At 38.6% G+C, this 21,590-nt stretch overlaps 1 protein-coding gene across 1 annotated transcript in view; it reads right to left on the bottom strand.

The window, feature by feature from the left end:
* sh2d3ca (SH2 domain containing 3Ca) overlaps window positions 1–21,590 on the bottom strand; it is an 80,055-nt gene that overhangs the window by 13,642 nt on the left and 44,823 nt on the right. Inside the window, 8 exon segments of the mRNA XM_061734291.1 lie at window positions 93–465; window positions 547–674; window positions 3,420–3,529; window positions 3,531–3,641; window positions 3,643–3,696; window positions 4,630–4,647; window positions 4,649–4,780; window positions 10,719–10,847. Of these exon segments, the coding sequence (XP_061590275.1) occupies window positions 93–465; window positions 547–674; window positions 3,420–3,529; window positions 3,531–3,641; window positions 3,643–3,696; window positions 4,630–4,647; window positions 4,649–4,780; window positions 10,719–10,847 (1,055 nt within the window).

Below are 21,590 nucleotides of genomic sequence, written 5' to 3'. Positions count from 1 at the left end.
AAAAACAACATCTGTCATGTCAGATTGCACAAAGTTCATCTACTGTCTGTTTTGAGTAAGCACCAAGTCTGGAAGCAGGTTTTTTTTCATACCTGGAAGGCCTGAATGAGGATGTGGTCTCCACCTGTGGGGTGCTGAACGTCCCCTCTCCTTCCTCTCTTCCCTCGCCTTCCTTTCCTTCCTCCACTCGCAATCTCTCTACATAGCTCTTAGCTGGCGGTTTGGGGGGCCCGGACACACAGGGTCTTAGATCACAGTAGCTCCCCGCCGTCTCAGAGGAATGCGACTGGTAGCTGGAATGATGGGCTGGCGAGGAGTGTGCCGAGTGAGAGGTCTGCGTGGGATATTCTGGAGGGATGTTGCTGGCCGTCGGGCTGAGTTGAGGGTCGCTGGAACGACGCATCGCGGGGGAGGGAGGGACGACGGCCAGGGCCCGCCCGCCCGAATGGGCTCTCTGCCTGGTAACTGAAGATAGGATAAAAGCTTCAACTCTCTGCTGACGGCATTTGTTAATGTTTTATTTATGTGTCTGAGTCTGGCTCTTACTGGCACTATACGCGGGAGACAGTGGGGTCTCTCCAACAGGCGACAAGGGACAGCGGTACTCCTGAATCTGGTCCATGCTCATCGCACAGTTCCGCATTGCGTCTTTATGGTGGTGGATTGTTGACGGGCTGCAAGCACAACAAATATAGTACAGTTACTGAAAGGGAACCCAATAAGAGTGGCATTAAATCCTTCAGGGTGAGAGAAAAGGAAGGTATTTCACATGGTGTTTTCACTCAGATCACATTCAGGACTTTGAAGCAGAAGCAGACGCGTTGTTATGGGGGTATTATTGTTCCAATATTATTTGTGTGTGCGTAAAAAAGATGTGTCCATGTTATAACGATTCGTATTCATAATGATAAACATTTGTATGTAAATAAAAAAGTTGTACCCAAAATTCTGCTGTCACACACATGAGTGATAAATTATTAGGGTTAGGATTGTTTTTATGTGAGTATGAATCTAAAAGCTGTGAGTGCAAAGTCTTGTGAATACAACTCTAATTTCTACGACTACGAGTCTTCACTGTGAACACGAATTCAAGTTTATGGGTACGAGTCGAAAAACTGTTGTAATGACGTCACAGACAGGTCAAAGCATAGACATAAGAAAAATAGAGAAACATATTTTCTCATCAACACAACATGTTATTTTATTGTCTAAAAAATGGCAAAAATAAGAACTTTTTTGATCCCAGAAAGTAATTAATGTTATATCTGCTATAGAGAACAAGGTAGTTCCGAAAAACAATATATATCCCCCCTCACAAAAATAAGAAAAATATAACAAAACAAATTTAAAATTTTTCAAATAACAAAATAACATAATTGAACAATTTTTCAGACAATAAAATAATATTTGAACCATTTTTCAGACAATAAAATAATTGAAAAAATCTGAAAAATAGTTAAAATATGTTATTTGTTACTTGAAAATTTAAAAATATGTTTTGTTGATGAGAAAATATGTATCTCTATTTTTCCCAAGTATATTAGTGCGTGTGTGAATGAATAAATGAGACGTAAAACGTACATTTCTTTGTAGAAAGGCGCTTTATGAAAAAAAGTCCATTTACTTGTATTAGTTTACAGTGCAGTCTTGCCACATCCAATATGGTGGCGACGTTGACGCCATATTGGATGTGGGCAGTTGGCTCAACAATCGATGGGGCGTCTTCGTATATATATATATAATATATATATATATATATATATATATATATATATTATATATATATATATATATATGACCTGCCTGTGACGTCATTTCAACAGTTTTTCGACTCGTACCCCATAAACTTGAATTCGTGTTCACAGTGAAAACTCGTAGTCGTAGAAATTAGAGTTGTATTCACAAGACTTTGCACTCACAGCTTTTAGATTCATACTCACATAAAAACAATCCTAACCCTAATAATTTATCACTCATGTGTGTGACAGCAGAATTTTGGGTACAACTTTTTTATTTACATACAAATGTTTATCATTACGAATACGAATCGTTATAACATGGACACATCTTTTTTACGCACACACAAATAATATTGGAACAATAATACCCCCATAAAATAGTGACAAAATGTTGAACCAAACAATCTCATGCGTTTCACGGGCAGTATTTTTTTTTTTGTATCCCGTACTTCCTGTTATCCCAATATTCATTTCCACTGGAAACAAAAGTTTTGTCTGCTTTGCTGTCGTAAGTCGTCAAGTTTCAAACGGCTCTGAGTGGTTTGAAACTTGAGCGTGGAAGTGAGCGAGAATGTGGACCTGGTGCTGGTTTCAGGGGGAGTCTGTGAGGTGAGGGGAGTGGAGGAAGGTGGAAGGTACTGGTGCACTAGTTTAGTGCACGGGAACAACACTGGTGTCATTTAAATACACACGCACACAAACACAACCTGCATCTGGGCGCAGGTTCCGGCTCTGGTTCTGGCGGTGCCACTGGTGTCTCAAACCGGACTGGGACTGTCTGAATCACTGATCATGTATATAGCATAATGTGTCAATGAAGTGAGGACAAACTTAGTCACCAAATTATCAAAGAAAATAGTCATAAATGTACTACTGTTTCATCATTGGTCGTGTTTTGCCCTCAGATACACCTAGGGCTGTTCGATTTTGCCCAAAAATAAAATCTCAATTTTTTTTCTCTCAAAATCCGATTTTCGATTACGATTACGATTATTTTGTGAATTGACAAAAGGCAAAGAAATGATTTCAAATATGCTGTTTTTTTTATTGAACATTTGCCCCCCATTGGGCTTTAAGTGCAAACTTTGCTCTTATTAAACCAAAAATGAATGAATAAAGTGCAAAACTCTGTAAAATAAGTTGAAAAAAAAGTAAAAAAAAAAAAATATATAAAGTTTTCAGCACTTGCAAACATACAGTAAGTTATATTTCCAATTAAATAAAACAAGACATTTTCTAATTAAACTAAACTGGGTCTTTGCATGCTAAATAATAATGCAACCCATGAAGGAGGTAGAGGTGTGTAATGTCAGTCATTACATTTGCTGTTCACATTTGCAAGTTTTTTGCAAGGAACACGAGCCGGTCTACCGCATCTGGCTTGAGGGATGGCCCGGTGGCATGTTACAACGCCCCCTCCTACACTAAAGAGCCTCTCCCATGGGGCACTTGTCGCAGGTATTGAGAGGTATTTCCATCAATCATTAATATGGTATCAATCATTAATATGTGTGCAGAAAAGGTAAAAAAAAAAAAAAAAAAAAAAAAAAAAAGTGAAAAAAACCGATTTTACGAGTTTCACGTTTTAACATCGTTCTAATTACATAATCGCGATTACGATTTAAAATCGATTAATCGAGACAGCCCTAGATACACCCTTGACTCCTTCGACTGCCTCACCTGTGAGGTATCATCTTTTCAGTTGTCAGTCCATCTGTCATGGTGACGCTCCGTCTCTTGATATACGCTCCCCTCTGACTGGACGGAGAGTAGGATCCTTGCTTTGCTGTTGGAGAGGGCAAAGGTCGCCTCCAGGTAGCGCAGCGGGAGAGTCCTGCTGACTGGACAGTAGATGTGGGCGGCGGTGGACTGGGAGACAGGTTTGCGTTGGCCCACATAAAAAACGCACAAGCTCCTGGACTGAGTCGAAGCTATCAGACTCCAACATGTACTTCACCTGAGGATGACAGGTGATGATATGTTACAAGCACATACGTTTGTAACATCAGGAGAAAAAGTGAGACAAACTTTTTTACTAATCTCATTCTTAAAAAAAAAAAAAAAAGAGAAGAAATATGAAGCAGGGATTAAGTCTTAGAGTCTTTTTTTACCCAGAAGGATTTAATTGTTCTCTGATAATAACACACATAAGAAGGGTTGCGTAGGGCTGGCGATATATCGAGATTTTAATATATATCGATATATTTTCAAATGCGATATGGTACGAGACAATATCGTTTATATCGATTAAAAAAAAAAATATATATATATTTTTTTTTTAATGATTTTGATATAGCTTATTTTGTGACAAATTGACTTGAATGTTTTATTTGAGATTTGCACAAATGTTTTGTTATTTGCACAACTGTCAACCTCAGTGGAAAAGTCTGCCTGTTACTGTCTACATTGTATTAATTGCACAGTGTATTTGAATTTAATTGTTATGCAGGAAAGGGATATTTTGTTTATTTTATTCAAGAAGCATTTTATTCTATATATGCAGGCAGTTTATTTTTATTTCATTTGTTTTATACATTTTGATATTGTGCAGACCTCTGTTAATAAAGGTGTCTGTGTGACATTTGGCACGAGGCATTGTATTAAAACTGACTGTTTTTTTTTAAGGGTTTGCCTCAGAAAAAAATGGAAGCTAACAGAGATGGCTATGCTATAATGCTTTGGGGGGAAACCCCAATTATGGCACAGAAAAAATATAGATATATATCGAGTATCGGCATTCAGCTAGAAAATATCGAGATATGACTTTTGGTCCATATCGCCCAGCCCTAGTACGGTACGGTTAAATCCTGAATGACTATTTTTAAGTTATAAGATGTCATGTATGAGTGTTTTAGAGAAAAAGGTTTGCCAGTAACAGGTGGATAGGAACCTTTGTCTCGTTGGATTTCAACCAGGACTTTACTGATCTTGAAGTGGAGCACCTCGTTATCCCATCGACAGGTCAGGACGTAGTCGCCCACACTCGTCAGAGAGTCACGCACAAGGAAATCTCCATTACGCACGACCAGAGTCTCTGACACCTACACGGGGAAAAAAATATGGTTACTACTTAGAAAAAGAAGACGGAAAAGCTGAAAGCCGAATGCTGTTTTCTTACTGGGCTGCAGCATATGTGTGAACATGTTGTTACCGACACTTTTAAAGCTGAATAACTGCATTTAGAGAAACGGCGCCTCGGGTCTGTTTGTGTTGCTGAACCAACGCAGCTGTCTCCCTCGCTTGCAAATTGTCTCTGTGATATAATTTGTCCAAAATGGATGGATGAAAAAGGAATGACTTCCTGATGACGCTTTTTCTTTGAGCTCAGCACTATTGTGAGAATGGAAACAGTTTTGAATGTGATGTCAGAGGAGGCAGTGGATGAGAAGCAGTGGGTCGTTCATGGTCAGCGGAGCAGCTTCAGGCTGTACATCTCGCTGAAACACTGCAGTTCTGCTGCTTTGTTGCTGTGGTTTTCAGTGAGAACATATTGATCTAGTAGTGGCTGTGTAGTACAAAAGAAACGAATCCCAGACTGACCAACAATCCCTTCAAAACTACCGATGAGTAGGGATGGGCGGTATGGACGAAAAAATGTATCACGATAATTTCTGGCATTTATCCGATAACGATAAAGAAAATACCAATTCAACTCCACCTTTGTAACTATAAATCTATCACCACATTCAGTCTTTGGAGCCAAATCACTGCTCTAAAAGATACTAAATGCTACTAAACTACAACAATTAAATAGAATTGATAAAAAACCAATTAAATGACTTACACCTGTACTGCAAAACTGGAATGATTCAGATCCGCCATGTTTGTTACACAAAACACGTATCAACAGGAATTTATCTTTCTTTCTTTCTTTTCTTTCTTCTTTCTTTCTTTCTTCTCTTTCTTTCTTTCTTTCTTTCTTTCTTTCTTTCTTTCTTTCTTTCTTTCTTTCTTCTTTCTTTCTTTCTTTCTTTCTTTCTTTCTTTCTTCTTTGCTCATTTTCTTTCTTTCTTTCTTTCTTTCTTTCTTTCTTTCTTTCTTTCTTTCTTTCTTTCTTTCTTCTTCTTTCTTCTCTTCCTTTCTTTCTTTTTGCTCATTTCTTTCTTTCTTTCTTTCTTTCTTTTTTGCTTTCTTTCTTTCTTTCTTTCTTTCTTTCTTTCTTTCTTGCTCATTTCTTTCTTTCTTTCTTTCTTTCTTTCTTTCTTTCTTTCTTTCTTTTCTTTCTTTCTTTTTGCTCATTTCTTCTTCTTTCTTCTTTTCTTTCTTTCTTTCTTTCTTTCTTTCTTTCTTTCTTTCTTTCTTCTTTCTTTCTTTCTTTTTTTTGCTAATTTCTTCCTTTCTTTCTTTCTTTCTTTCTTTTTTGCTCATTTCTTTCTTTCTTTCTTTTTTGCTAATTTCTTTCTTTCTTTTTTGCTCATTTCTTTCTTTCTTTCTTTCTTTCTTTCTTGCTCCTTTCTTTCTTTCTTTTTTGCTCCTTCCTTTCTTTCTTTCTTTCTTTCTTTCTTCCTTCCTTCCTTCCTTCCTTCCTTCCTTCCTTCCTTCCTTCCTTCCTTCCTTCCTTCCTTCCTTCCTTCCTTCCTTCCTTCCTTCCTCCTTCCTTCCTTCCTTCCTTCCTTCCTTCCTTCCTTCCTTCCATAAATCCAGCTTTACACAAAAACGTCATCAATGGAAATTTATTGTTTTTACCGTGAGATGACAAATTCTTACCGTGGGGAATTTTTTTGACGGTTTATCGTGAACGGTAAAATATCACCCATTCCTACCGGTGAGGACGGTGCAGCTGAAGGCAGATGGCTCGTACTTTTTAAAACAATCAACGAAACATGTGATGGAGTCTAACAAGGTCGCAGACCAGCAGGAGGCAGCACATTACACAGTTCAATGACAAGAACTAGGCTGGATCCTCTCACTCCCTTTTTTCCTTTTTTTTTTTGCAGAAAAAAAGTATATAAAATAATTTAACTAAAGGGAGTGACAGGAGTGGATTTTTACCATCCCAAACAGCCCTAACCTCATACATTTTATAGTGATTCGGGTGAATGTTGTATTGGTTATGTTTATACTTTTAGACCAGACAAGTTATTAACTTTGTCGCTACATTTCTTTAACAGCAGACCATCTGTTTTGCATCCGTCTGCATAGTTTGGTCCTTGTCAGCGGTTAGAATAACTCTCCATCGAAATTCCTCTCTGATACTTCAAATTGTGACAGTTGTCTACTGCAAGACTGACTCTCAGAAGTACTACACGCAAAACCACTCAAAAAAGAAAGAATATCCCTTTAAACTCAAAAGGAAAGATGAACAGAAGCAAATGATCGGGGAGGCTAAATGAGATTTAAGAAGATCTAAGAAAGCGGATGTACAGTACAGTACACACCTGCAGGGTGTGTGTGTGAGGTAAAGACACTAAGTATTGTTTTGGTAACCGGGGGCCCGGGGTTTTCCCAAGTTTACACTGGGGCAAATCCATGAATAAATGAATATTTTATGCAGATTAAAAGAGGAAAGACTCACAGATGGCTGATCTGAATCTGTTTTTATGTGAGTATGGAAGAGAGACAGAGGTTGATTAAGAGACAGAGCCTGTGTCTCTGAACAAGGACCCTCCACGTGTGTGTGTGTGTGTGTGTGTGTGTGTGTGTGTGTGTGTGTGTGTGTGTGTGTGTGTGTGTGTGTGTGTGTGTGTGTGTGTGTGTGTGTGTGAGGGGTCCAGATCGTATGTCTCTATTGGTGTCTTGTCACCAGCTGCGATCTGCAACTGTGTACAAGAGCAACATGCACAGCTGTCTGTTTGGCAGAGTGCCCCTCCTTCTGAACGCTAAAGCAATTTCCAGTGAGCTGTGACAGATGATGGGATTCATTAATCGTAGTCGCTCTCTGTGTAAACCATCTCAACTGCGCTTTCAGAGACAGCGACTTCGGCAAAGTAATCGCTCAGCCATCTCAACGCGTGGTAATCGCTCAGCTTCTGCATCGCAAGCATGTCAACCAAGACAAAAACACTACTGTTTGAACTTTTATTTCATGGAATTCTGTAGTTTTTATTCGAAATGTGAAATCTGTATAAATAATTTATTTCTCTGCAGCTCAGACTGGGATACTCTAACTTAAAGTCAATTTTTAAGCTTTTCGCCCACTGAAACGAGGTTTGTTGTATAACAAAAATGAAACCAAAAAAACAAGAATTTGATATCTTGCAGAAGTTTTTGTTACCTGTCCTGTGTGACTATTAGCAGGGCTGCACATAAGTGGGCCGCCAGAGCGCATGCGCCGTCAATATCCACAGTGCGCTGTCAATCTTGTGCTGCGAAGCGCTTTGCGTACCAACACCTGGGGCTCATGTTATTGGTTGTGGCCAGACCAGAAACCTAATATAAAAAAATCTATTGGGAGAGCTTTTCCCCAGAACTGCCACTCAAAGTTGGTACTGGCCAATCACAGCGTGTCCCCCTCCATACTCGTTGCGGCGGTGGGTTGAGGAGGAAGAAAGGTAAGGATCAGCTTTACTGAACAAACCCCGACACGTCTCGTCAAAATGTCCAAGAAGCAAGCGCCATTAAGTAATTATTTTGGCGTTCCACCACCACCAACTACAAAGAGACGCCAAACTGAACCACTACCTGAATCGAACAGAAAACGTGTGTTCGTCGAGAAGTGGCTGCATGATGTTACGCGGCGACGCGTACCGTACGTTCGCGCTCCCGCGTATCCTACCCCGTAAGCTCTGCGTCGGTGGAACGCGGAACCATAAATCAGCCAGTGTCCGTCACTGCATGCAGCAGTTTCCTGCACCAGCAAGACGCTGCTCTCTGATTATGGCTAATAGTTTATGAAAACCCCAAATAAAAAATAAATTAGAGAATATTTTATGAAATAAATAAACAATTCCATCATCAAAATTATAACAAGTAAAGGTTCAACATATCTTGCTTTGCATGTAATAAGACTAGGTAATATATTAGTTTCACCTTTTAAGTTGAATTATTGAAATAAATTAACTTTTACACCATATTATAGTTGAATTATTGAAATAAATTAACTTTTACACCATATTCTAGTTGATTATTGAAATAAATTAACTTTTACACCATATTCTAGTTGAATTATTGAAATAAGTTAACTTTTACACCAAATTCTAGTTGAATTATTGAAATAAGTTAACTTTTACACCATATTCTAGTTGATTATTGAAATAAATTAACTTTTACACCATATTCTAGTTCATTATTGAAATAAATTAACTTTTACACCATATTCTAGTTGAATTATTGAAATAAGTTAACTTTTACACCATATTCTTCACCTGTAGCAATATTCTACACCTTGGCTGATGTGGACATACAGAGCATAGGCGGCTATTTCAGCTGCTATATGGTTGGCTGTCTGTACAGTCATGCTCAGTCCCCGTCTCCTGTTACCAGTTCTCTGCCCACATTTGGATTTCCGGTCGGTGCTTCTCACCCTGCCAGCTAATCCCCCGCATCAGTCTCACCTATTCTGGTCCCTATCTAATCAAGTGTACAGCGCTCACTTGCTGCTGGATTGTGTTCGTATTCTTCTTGCGGATACGGCTCGCCAGTCTCTATCCTGGGATTACTTTTCTGAACCTGACATGACCTGCTTCCTTGGACCTTCGCTTTCTGCCCAGCCCTGATTGGAACCTCTGCCTGGAGCCCTTTGTCGAATTGGCTCTGACCTGGACTGTTTATTGGAGCAACCCTTTGCCTCACCCTGATTGGTACCGCACACTGTTTTGGATCTGTCTTCTGCCTCAAACTAACCGATCTACAAACTCTCCTGGTCTCTGAACTGTGACCTCAACCCCACCCAGTCATCATCTCGCATATCCTGATCACCTGTTCATATTTGTGTTAAATATTTGATTAACTCCTTCTGCCTGCTCAGCTATCACTTTAAGCTGGTTCTGTTCAAACTTTAAAACAAAACGTTACAGTTTCAAAAGCCCTGATATGTGCTTCCATGTGGGTTTGAGACAGAAAAGGCTTTCCCCCCACGAAACTGAGAAAAAGTTGCATGTCCTGTATCTAAGGCTGTATTTAACAGACTCTCAAAGATGCTTTTTTACAATGTTTTTACACTGAAAACATAAGATTTTTAAAGCAACACTAACTGTAGGAACAAAAAAGGCCGCTGAGGCCGCTTGCTGACGCGTCACTCAAAAAAAGGGAAAAATAAAAGTCAGTTGAATTGGTTCTTAAACTGATCCAGGTTTATTGTAACAAAAATATCACTTGGCAGCAATCGATTATTATAGTGCAAAAATAAAATAACAAACAATGGATATTTGCGTGGCTGAAGCAAAGCAAAAACGGTGACGGTCAACAAAAAATATATCAGCCTACAATATGAGCACTTTCGTTTGTCTTCCACCCGCCACCACACAATCAAAACCAACCAACCAACCAACAAATTAAAGCCACACCTATAAGCCCCAACGTGATGACGTAACACAAGTATAATTTCAATTTATCCATAACTTAAACTTAAAGTACCATTATAATTAAGCAAATCAAGAATATGTTATTTTTAGCTGCTACACTAACTTTTGAACACGATTTCACTTTTATTTTTTTTATTTTGCTTAATTAAACCTATGTTTAGGGTCCAGGGTGAACCTTTCACCTGTAATGAGCTGGGATAGGCTCCAGCAGACCCCCATGACCCTGTACAAGATTAAGTGGGTGTAGATTGTTTGAATGTTTCGAACCGAGTCTACCAATCACAGACGCCAGTCAAAAGTTGTAGTCTGTCGTAGTCTGTGGCAGTTACCATAGACTACGCCTACACAATAAATATAAGAGCAGCCAGCTGGATTTAAATATAAAATGCTCCTCTGCTCTACTGAATACATTTTACTCTGCGCTTAAGCACTTTAATGAAAGTACAGAATTTGAGTCCTTCCTCCTTTGCTGGCTAGTACCGTATACTCTTCTCTGCTCGTATGAAGTCTCTCCTACCTCTCGGGGGATGTGTCCATGGTACCAGCCATGGCTCCTGATGTCAGCAGGGCTCAGTTTCAGCTCCTCCTCTAATTCTTTACGCAGTTTCTCGGGAGGAGACTCCAGCAGATACTTCTCCTTAGAGAACTGTTCCCAACAAACAAGACAAGAAAACACTGAGTCAGTCGGGGGGAATTTGTGCTATGGACTCGTAAAGTGCATGTCCATTTGTATGGAAATATGATCATGAAAAGAAGTACAATCTATAAATACCATTATTTATTCAGATGAATCCCAGCGAGATTAAGATTTATTTACAAAGATACACAGAATACATGAATATATTTATAAGTACATAGAATAAAAATTTCCATACAAATTGCATTAAAACCTTGTGTGATAATGCCCCGAGGGTTTATGGCACACAGGTACTTCCATAAAAACGCACACCTGTGCTACAGACGGCAGCACTGCAGGGAAGCATCACCATGTGCACACACACACATGCACGCACTCACACACACACACACACATGCACGCACACACACCTACACACACACGCACACACACACACACACGCGCGCACTGGGTGATATTTTGTGTTTCAAAGCTTCATATTTCTCCTTGCAACAAATGACCACTTGAATACTTGAGAGGAAAAACTACGTACACAGAAATCCTCCTCAGCTGCTTGAATCTGAAATAATGATGATAGCGTATACTCATTAGGAGATTTTTTTTTCTTCCTGACTGAGGCAGCTGTGGCTCAGGAGGTAGAGCGGGTCGTCCACTAATTGGATGGATGGTGGCTCAATCTGCGACCTCTCCGATCCTCAACTCAAAGTGTCCTTCGGAGAAACTGCAATTATACGTTGTGATGTGTGCATGATTTAACACTTGGTGCGCACATAAAGAAAAAGCAGCGGGTAAATGTGGATGTAATTTAAAGCCTAGAAAATCATTGAATACAAATAAATTGTGTGCAGTAATTGTCAATGTTTGATCTGTGTTGTATTTTCTCCACAGTTTACATTCACCCCTGAAGGCTTTGTGATCTAATCCTCTTGAGTAGTATTTTTGTGTGGGTAAAGGAGAAACGTGGGAATTTCCAGCGTTATGTGAAAACACATGATGGTTCTGGAAAGACCGAGTTCAGACAAATGAACGAGCGTGATTAAAATATGGGAGACGTTCGCAAATGCATGCTGACATGCACAAATGTGAGGAATCCACACAGGAATAAACAGTGAGAAGAACTCTGAAAATATGAAGAGAAATGAGGCTGAGACCAGAATAAACAGTAAAAAAATCCTGTTGCTGAGGCGAGCCTCTCGTTCCTGCTGAGATATATCATTATTCAGTTTCTCCCTCTTTCTTTTGGGGGCCAGCGTTTCCTTCAACTTTATTTCCAACATAGTTTCTGCACACAGCCCCTCTCTCCATTTCCACATGTCAGGAAGTTTCTGTTATATTGTTGGGAGGATTTTTAGGGAGAAAAACATGAGTGTGAGAAACTGTGAAGATCCGTGTGTTGTGTGTGTTTCAGCTTCCCTGCATGAAAGTGTCTGCGTGATACAAGAGCCAAACATTCAATCTTATTGTCTCCAGGCCGCAGCAAGATGAAATTATTAACTTCCTCCACTCCACTCCACTTCTCTTCCCTCTTCTCCTTTCCAACCCCCTGGGGATGATGGAGGAATATCACCATGGAGGCACACTCTCCCAAATTAGATTTGAGGTATTTGTGTGTGTGAGAGAGAGGGAAGGTGAGAAGAGGCCAATGAAAGAGCAGAGGGGTCAAGTGTGCAGTTATTGCTTTTCTTTGTCTCTATGGAAACCCAAGAGAGGACAGCCACTGAACTGATGCTCAACAATGAACTTGGTGTACGCGTGTGTGTGCGAGAGGTGTAAGGTTATGAGGTAAACTGAAATGTCATCAGGGCTCTATTTAAGACACGGTTCACACAACGGGCTGATATTAGAGACGAGGCACTGACAAAGGCCAACAAATAGGCGGACAATAAAAATATATTTGACAAGGTCACGTGAAGACAAAGGACACCTGACAATAAAAAACGGTATCTCTCGCACACGCACACATTATAATAGCAAGCATGGCTCTGCATCATCACATAATAGTAGTTCACTAGAATTCTTTACTCAGTGGACACCGACCAACAACTCCTGGTGGTGTGTGTTGGAGTAGTAGACGGACCGTCCTAAGCAGCGAGGAAGAAGACAGGAAAGAGCTCTCAAAAGTACGACGGAGTATTAGGGCCAAACTAAGACAAAAAAAAAAATGGAAATTATGAGAATAAAGTCATAATAATATGAGAATAAAGTCGTAAAATTACCAGAATAAAGTCATAATGTTGTGAGAATAAAGTCGTAATATTTTGAGAATAAAGTCATAATAATATGAAAATTACGTCGTAAAATTACCAGAATAAAGTCATAATGTTGTGAGAATAAAGTCGTAAAATTACCAGAATAAAGTCATAATGTTGTGAGAATAAAGTCGTAATATTACGAGAATAAAGTCATAATAATATGAGAATAAAGTCGTAATATTACGAGAATAAAGTCATAATAATATGAGAATAAAGTCGTAAAAATTACCAGAATAAAGTCATAATGTTGTGAGAATAAAGTTGTAATATTACGAGAATAAAGTCGTAATATTACGAGAATAAAGTCATAATAATATGAGAATAAAGTCGTAATATTACGAGAATAAAATCGTAATATTACGAGAATAAAGTCATAATAATATGAGAATAAAGTCGTAAAATTACCAGAATAAAGTCATAATGTTGTGAGAATAAAGTCGTAATATTACGAGAATAAAGTCATAATAATATGAGAATAAAGTCGTAATATTACGAGAATAAAGTCATAATAATATGAGAATAAAGTCGTAAAATTACCAGAATAAAGTCATAATGTTGTGAGAATAAAGTCATAATATTACGAGAATAAAGTCGTAATATTAAATATATTATAAATATATATAACTTCACAAGATGCTCAATATTCCTCATTTTAACACAGGGAGAAGATGCTCTTCCTGTTAGAGTTCTCATAAATTAACACTTTATTCTCGTAATATTACGACTTTATTCTCATAAATTAACACTTTATTCTCATAAATGACCACTTTATTCTCATAAATTACCACTTTATTCTTGTAATGTTACAACTTTATTCTCGTAATATTCCGACTTTATTCTCGTAATATTACGACTTTATTCTCGTAATATTACGACTTTATTCTCATAATATTACGACTTTATTCTATTACGACTTTATTCTCGCACCATTATGACTTTATTCTCGTAATTTCCAATTTTCTTTTGTTTTAGTTTGGCCCTAATACTCCGTCGTACAAAAGGTGCAAATAGAGAGCAGAATATTCTAGGAGGGAAAATATTACCTGACGATAAAGGCAGTAAGTCCAGCAGGAGACAGAGAGATTAATTAAATATAACTAGCACGGACATGCTGATCAAGAGAATAACCGTTATTGTGCTGAATCTTTGGTGACCATGAGACAAATGACAATGTGCTTGTTTACACGTGAGCGGTAATGCTTCTAATTGGTCATAGTTAACGGGGTGACATGTCTAGATTGAAAGTAGGCCAATATTTTGATTGTCTTTCGTCATCTTGCTAACAAAGTAAAGTGAACAACCACAACAATTTCTACCAGCAGGTTTGACGCTGCTCTTATAGAAAACAGAAGTTGTTAAGGAGCTTTATCATCCATCATGAATATAATCAAAAAGTTATCACTTCTTTTATATCTAACAAATTTAAACATGTTGACATTGTTCTTGCAGAGCAATTTTTTTTTTAACTATCATTTGTGCAGCATGCATTAGGTTACAAAGATGAGTGGATTTTGGTTTAATTTGAAATAAACGCGACATTCCCTGGAATGAAGTGCATCTGCATGAGAGCAGATGTTGCTTCAAATCCAACGTTTATCATCCAGTGTTAACGTTGCCCTCATACATGTGCTCCTGTTACTCATGTGGACTAATGCCTCACATAACATAACATACTGATATATTGTATTTATTATTTTATAACTGTGCCAACAAGCCAAAATATCAATCTTATCCTCCTTCTGATTTTGTTAGAACAACTTTGTTGAATTACAGGAAAGTTTTCTTCTTCACCTTAGGTGAACTTACAATAAATGAGCTCACGTCCAGACACACCCAGGCTGCTACTGTAAGTTTCTGGATCTTGTTTATTATTTATGTGTTTATGCCTTTAACTTGCATTTGCTTTAAGTGACAATGGTTTTCAGAGATGTTCCTGGTGCAATGGAGCGGGTGGAAAAACAGAACAATATCAGTGCCGCCAAAGGGCCAGAGGATCATTGATGTTATTGTTATTTCCAATTTAATGTTATTGAGCTGCTAAAAATGAACTCAAATAACAATAACATTTTGTTTTGACATTCTGTGTGTGTATGTAACAATTACAAAAGACTGCATTACATTCTTACTTATGCAACATCACTCCCTCATCCACTTTTGTTTCTTGCTGGCCGATTGTACCAAACAAGAATATGAACAGATTTTTGGGGCGAATAGTGTTCATACAATGATGGATTTATCAACACATTGGTCACTTTGGGCAACAAAAGATGAACTGGGTTCTGACATGAAGGCAGATTGGAGGATGCCGGTCCCAAACGCATAAATAAATAAATAAATAAATATATACACAACGCACAAAGAGACAAGACATCAGACATTGAGGAGCACAGAGAGGCAGTCAGACATATAACAGAAACTCATTAACGTAGACAGAGAGGTAGAGATGCAGGAAGACAGGTAGCCCATTAGAGGATAGGAGAGTTTGGCAATTTAGCAGCTGATGCAGGACCTTGGTTCCCCCTGGGGTGGGGTTGAAAAGAGGGAAAGTGACTGGTGTGTGTCTGTGTTTAGGCATGCGTGCATATGTGTGAGATTTAAATGAGAAGCTCTGTTAATGCACCGGACTGTTTTTGGTGGGGAATGATTAGGAGAGAAAGCTGGACCAGCTACCAAAAGATAAAAGCACAGAGTCAGAACATTCGCTGTAGTTTTAGCGGGTTTATATGCATGTGTGAAAAGGGGCGTCAAATCACAATGCAGTGTGATATGACACCTAATTTACAGCAGCATGCACTTGAGCAGTTGGATGGCTCTGGTTCATGGCATCAAAACACCATCCCCCCAAGTGAAAATTAACACGACTATCACTCAAAATCATGAAGAGGAGTTTAAAAAAGATTTTTTTTAAAGACACCTAAAAGGAATATATATGAAAGAGATGATAATGGGGAGTTATTTTAAATATATGCACATATATTATAGACTATTTTGTGTGGAAGAATATGGTTGTTGGATTTTTGTTGTGTCTATTTCACACTGAATTGATTGTATTTTTGTGTCCAGTTTGCAGGCTTTTGTTCTGCAGCGAAAGCAGCAATCACAAAAGGATCTTTTTTTATTTGTTTGTTTTAAATGAAATACTGCACAACTGTTTGAAACAATATCATCTCTGCACATTTAGTGAGTGTGAACATATAAAAAGACAGGAATACATCATAAAACACAGCAGGGTACAGACCAGCTTGTAGATGTTTGTGGATGAAACCAAGTTAATTCTCACTGGAAGTGTGCAAAAAACAAAAAAAAACCCTATTCAACTCCAGGAATGAAAATATCTGTGACAGGTGGAATTAAATATAATCCTGACAAATGTGGAAAAACTGCAGGGAACTTTTTTTTAATGTGTCTTGCATCAGTAAAGATGCAAAATGAAAAAAGTAGGAACACATTCCACCAGGAAAAGCGCCAACAAAAGAGATGAATGCAGTCCAGACTGCTGCGCTGGGATCTATGTCAGAATGCACCTTCTTTCTTTTTTTCAGCTAGTGGGCTAGCCTCTAACCCTGTTGTCAGGGTAACACCCAAAGTTGTGGTGACAGTGGGGGTTTGTAGACGGGGGCTAAGTCCCATTTCTTGCGCAGACACATAGAAATACAAACTGGTTTTGGGGTCAGGGGTCCAATTCCTAGAAAACCCTCTTTACCTTTATCTGCTTTCTCCTCCACTCAGCCCTAAGACCCCCCCACCCTCCCTCTTTTGTGGTGATGGAGACCTGGATTATTGAAAGAAAGACCCTTGAGTCCTCCTATCTCCTATTACAGCCACACACTCACACGTATGTACGTCTTATAGGAGTTTAAGCGCACATACATGGGCAGTATCACCCCTCTCCAGACAGCTGTAATCCCTCTGCTATGCCCTCCAGTCCACTTTCCACTGCTGTATTCACTCCGGGCCTCGTGGGTCTAGTAGTCTCTAAGTCACATGTAAAATGATAAGAGCATTAGAGAGCAGTGCAGTTAACATTAGCCCTCTTTATTTTTCTTGGCAAAGGTGAAAGTGCTGTTGAATCAAAACTAATTCAACTGAAATACGTGTGACACTTTCACACTATCCAGTTAGAAAAGTGTAATATTTTGCACAAATGTTTGCACCGCATGACTGCATGTTTAATTTTGGATGATTAAACTATTTCCCCTTGAGCTAATTATCAAGGGGGGATGCTCTCTCAGAAAAGATAAGGTTTCTTCAAGAGCCAGACTTTTAATGGGTTCATCCTCGACTCATTCTCGGTTCTTCCACTAAGTTTCATCAGATTCAGACTGGTAGTTTCTGTTTGTTAGGGCTGGGCGATATGGACCAAAAGTCATATCTCGATATTTTCTAGCTGAATGGCGATACTCGATATATATCGATATTTTTTCTGTGACATAATTGGGGTTTCCCTCAAAGCATTATAGCATAGCATCTCTGTTAGCTTCATTTTTTTCTGAGGCAAACTTTAAAAAAAAAAAACAGTCAGTTTTCATACAAAGCCTCGCGTGAAATGTGACACAGGTACCTTTATTAACAGAGGTCTGCACAATATCAAAATGTATAAAACAAATGAAATAAAAGTAAACTGCCTGCATATATAGAATAAAAATGCTTCTTGAATAAAATAAAACAAATATCCCTTTCCTGCATAACAATTAAATTAAAATACACTGTGCAATTAATACAATGTAGACAGTAACAGGCAGACTTTTCCACTGAGGTTGACAGTTGTGCAAATAACAAAACATTTGTGCAAATCTCAAATAAAACATTCAAGTCAATTTGTCAAAAAATAAGCTACCGGTATATCAAAATCATAAAAAAAAAAAATATATATATATTTTTTTAATCGATATAAACGATATTGTCTCGTACCATATCGCGTTTGAAAATATATCGATATATATTAAAATCTCGATATATCGCCCAGCCCTACTGTTTGTTAAAAATGGATAAAATCAGACCACATTGCAAACATCCTTATTTCCACAATAAAAGGAAGACTGAAGGAGCTGACCAAAATGAATGTGTTGCTTGGAAGAGATTATGAATTAATATTCTTCTAATGTCTATACACCCATGAAAAACTTTTAACTGCAGATCAATGGTGGGATCATTAAAAACTTTGTACAGAAGAAAAGCTCCAACTACTTAGCTTACCATACTCTAGGTACTGTTTGAAGTAATACATCACTGCTTAGCAGGCGGCGATAAATCATGGACAAATAAATTAGATCGTTATCTGTCCTAAAACCCATCACTTTTTTCTATTTTGTTGTGAAATTACGAGCAAAAAAAGCCCTTTTCCCTTGACCCAATGTTTTATGCCTTCTTGTGCCACGCCAGGTTTTGCTGTCACCACACACTTTTGTGAAGTTTATTAATGACTCTCCTCAGTATTAAAACAAACAGGGTTTCTTTGTTCAGTAGATCCTTGTCTTAGTTCATTATTTTTCCCTGCATTAGTTACAAACACATCAAGACCTATTTCCTTTCCCTGCTATTTTGATTCTTTGTGTTTTGAACTTTATGTTCATACTGCAGCTCTTAGTTTCTGTCCATAAAGCAGACACATACTATAATACAATGTTGATTTACCAGATGTATTTTGAAAAGCACTAAGGACATAAAACCAACATGGGAATAACTGATATACAGTATTAGAAGCAAAAGCGTCCAAAAGCTGTTGGACCCACACCAATTTCTTAATCATTTTGAGTCGTACAGTCACTAAACTGGACAAAGAACCTGGACTGGAAATTGCATTCTGATAGGCTGAATAGGCACTTACCAAGAATAGTTGTTTTTTTTTTTAAAAAGGAAAAAAAGTACAGATAAAAATAACAGTGCTGATATGTCACATGATGTGTGAGTATCAGGTATCCAACCAGTCTCTTCAGGCAGAGAGAGTGAGGGCTGGTACAGAAACATACAGTAGGATGCGAGAGTACGTGATGATGGTGACCTTCTACTGTCATTAAAAATGAATGTCTCCAACATGTACACACTCCAACACAGCACATTCACCCCTAGTGGCAGCTGGATGCTGATATACAGTGTCCTCTCTTACCACAGGAGTATACAGACACATACACACATACAGATTAGCGCTGCAAGCTGTCAGTCTGTGTGGTGTCGGGGCTGCCGCCCCCTGCATTGACTGACAGCTGGTGGACAGGATATGACATACAACCGCATTCCCACCGAGAGTGGAGGAAGCAAGAGGGCAGCTCTGCACGACTCCACTCTCAAAACTACTCTACTCAGGTCATATCTTCAGGTGTTTTTTCTACACCATTCTGTCTATTAACGCGACATCCAGAGCCTTTATAGGCCGTATGTGAACAAAGCAAAGCAAAGCAAACAAATAGTCAGCAAGTTTCAGCAAAAAAGAGGGGAAAAGGTATGAAGTACAGTAACAAAGAGTTTTCTCCCTAAACCAATGAGAGGAAAGGGCAGTAAGCTACTGTGTAGTGCAGGAGAAGTAACCCTGGGGAAAAGAAAGTCTGCATCTCACTCTCTTCAGCTCACAGTGCTTAGTTGCAGGGACAATTGCAAGTGACCTTGACATACCAATAATTCCATCAACTCTTCATGTCTCCTTTAATCTGCACTCAGGTTGTAGGCACTTAGTTTTCAGAGATTTGACTAAATTAATTAAGTAAGGGCAATGTGCCTCTCCCAATAAAAATGACCCCAGGTGTGCGAAAAATTTCTCTTATAATCAAATGTTTGTCAGCACCGTGTGAGCCACAGCCTCTGGTAGAGTCTGGCACATTAGGTCAGAGCTTCTGAACCCAGAGGTGACTTTGCACAGTTTGCAGCCATCTCGTCAAGTAGCAGTTGCCTTCAAATTCCTACGAAATGGCTTTCAGAGTGCTACACGTAGTGCTGGGCGGTATATATACCGTATATATACGGGTGTTTATTTATTTATTTTTTTCCCAGGATGATCATGCTTTAATAAAGATACAAGGACATTTGATGTAAACCACAAATATTGCACATTGCTCAGGCACACAAGTCAGCTGCTTTGAAGCATCAACTTAGTTCTAGTGATGACACAAGACTGCAACAGGTAAAGCTCTTTTCTCCAGGAAGGCAAGGGGAAAGAAAACAAAACATAAAACTGGAACTCTGGAACACATTAAAGCTTTGGCTGAAGGTTTAAGTTTTTTTTATGTTATTTTTTTTTTTTAAATAGTAAACATTTCAGAATACAAACAAAAGTAGTCTTTGACCTCCTAAATATTAAGAAAAATATAATGTAAGGACAGCACAGGACAATAACATAACCATCTACTTAGATGATATGCTTATAAATATGTAAATCAACTTCATAAATAAAGTTCTTGTCACCACTAATCTTCCACTCATGGTAATGTTGCAGTGCAAAATAACAGTGCTGGAACCAACAGCATCGACGTCCAGTGAGAAACAAAACCAGAGCTGAGATACTGCTGAAAAGGATGCCTCAGTGCTTTTAAGTTCAAAGTTGGGTGTATGCATGCGGGTGGAAGGGATTTACACATCTGGCTTGACGTGACGAAGTGAGTGCAATCCCATGATGCAACAGCCCCTGATCAGAGCAGCGATGTTGTACACCGGAGCACTTCCGTCCACCCCGTGCCGCGAGTACAGCCAGGCCACCGTGGGCAACACTGGGACGGCTACCGCCAACAGATTGTGTTTATTTTTCTTATGATATGAATTTTTCATATACCGTAATACCGGTGAGTATGTACAGTAGCGTACACAACGTTGGGAACATAGCGCCGCTGGACACTGTTTGTGAGGGGACTGTTTAGCAGTAGTGATGCACCGATTGTTCGGTAACCGAAATTGTTCCACCGAAAATGGCAATAAAACACTTTCGGTGTTCGGTGGAATAAGTGGGAAAAAAACCGAACAATTAATAACGGCGTTGTAATATAAGGAAATAGACTGGCCGCTCCCGTAACTGTTGCACCACAAACATAAATCGTTGGCCAATCAAAAACTAACCCCATAAGAATTTTACCTAACATTCACCAGGAGGTGGAACCAAAACAACATAATGCTGGGAAATTAAAAAATGTTCAGTTTTTTATGTTCAATAAATATTTTCTACCTTGTAATTTTGTAAAAGATTTTTTTCTTTGAAAAGCATGCCTAAATCAAATGTATTTGATTTGATTTGACTTGACAGTAAAATAGGCCATTCTAAGCCAATTTACTGCAGCAATTCCTTTCCAAATCATTAGAAAATGTGGTTAACACCCAGTTGTGCATGAAAAAAAAAATACCGTGATATACCGGGAAACCGATATAATTTTGAAAAATACCGTGATATCAATTTTTGGTCATACCGCCCAGCACTAGCTACATGCATCTCCACATTTCCACTAAGAGCATCCACACCTTATAAAAAGCTCAGTCTACTCTAATTGGTTATTATCACAGGTCTTAGCAGGTACCGTCCTCT

The sequence above is a fragment of the Cololabis saira genome, chromosome 11 (genome assembly GCF_033807715.1).
Source record: "Cololabis saira isolate AMF1-May2022 chromosome 11, fColSai1.1, whole genome shotgun sequence".
Lineage (NCBI taxonomy): Eukaryota > Metazoa > Chordata > Actinopteri > Beloniformes > Belonidae > Cololabis > Cololabis saira.
Note: the sequence above shows the minus strand (reverse complement) of the source record. Positions and strands in the feature narration are given on the sequence as shown.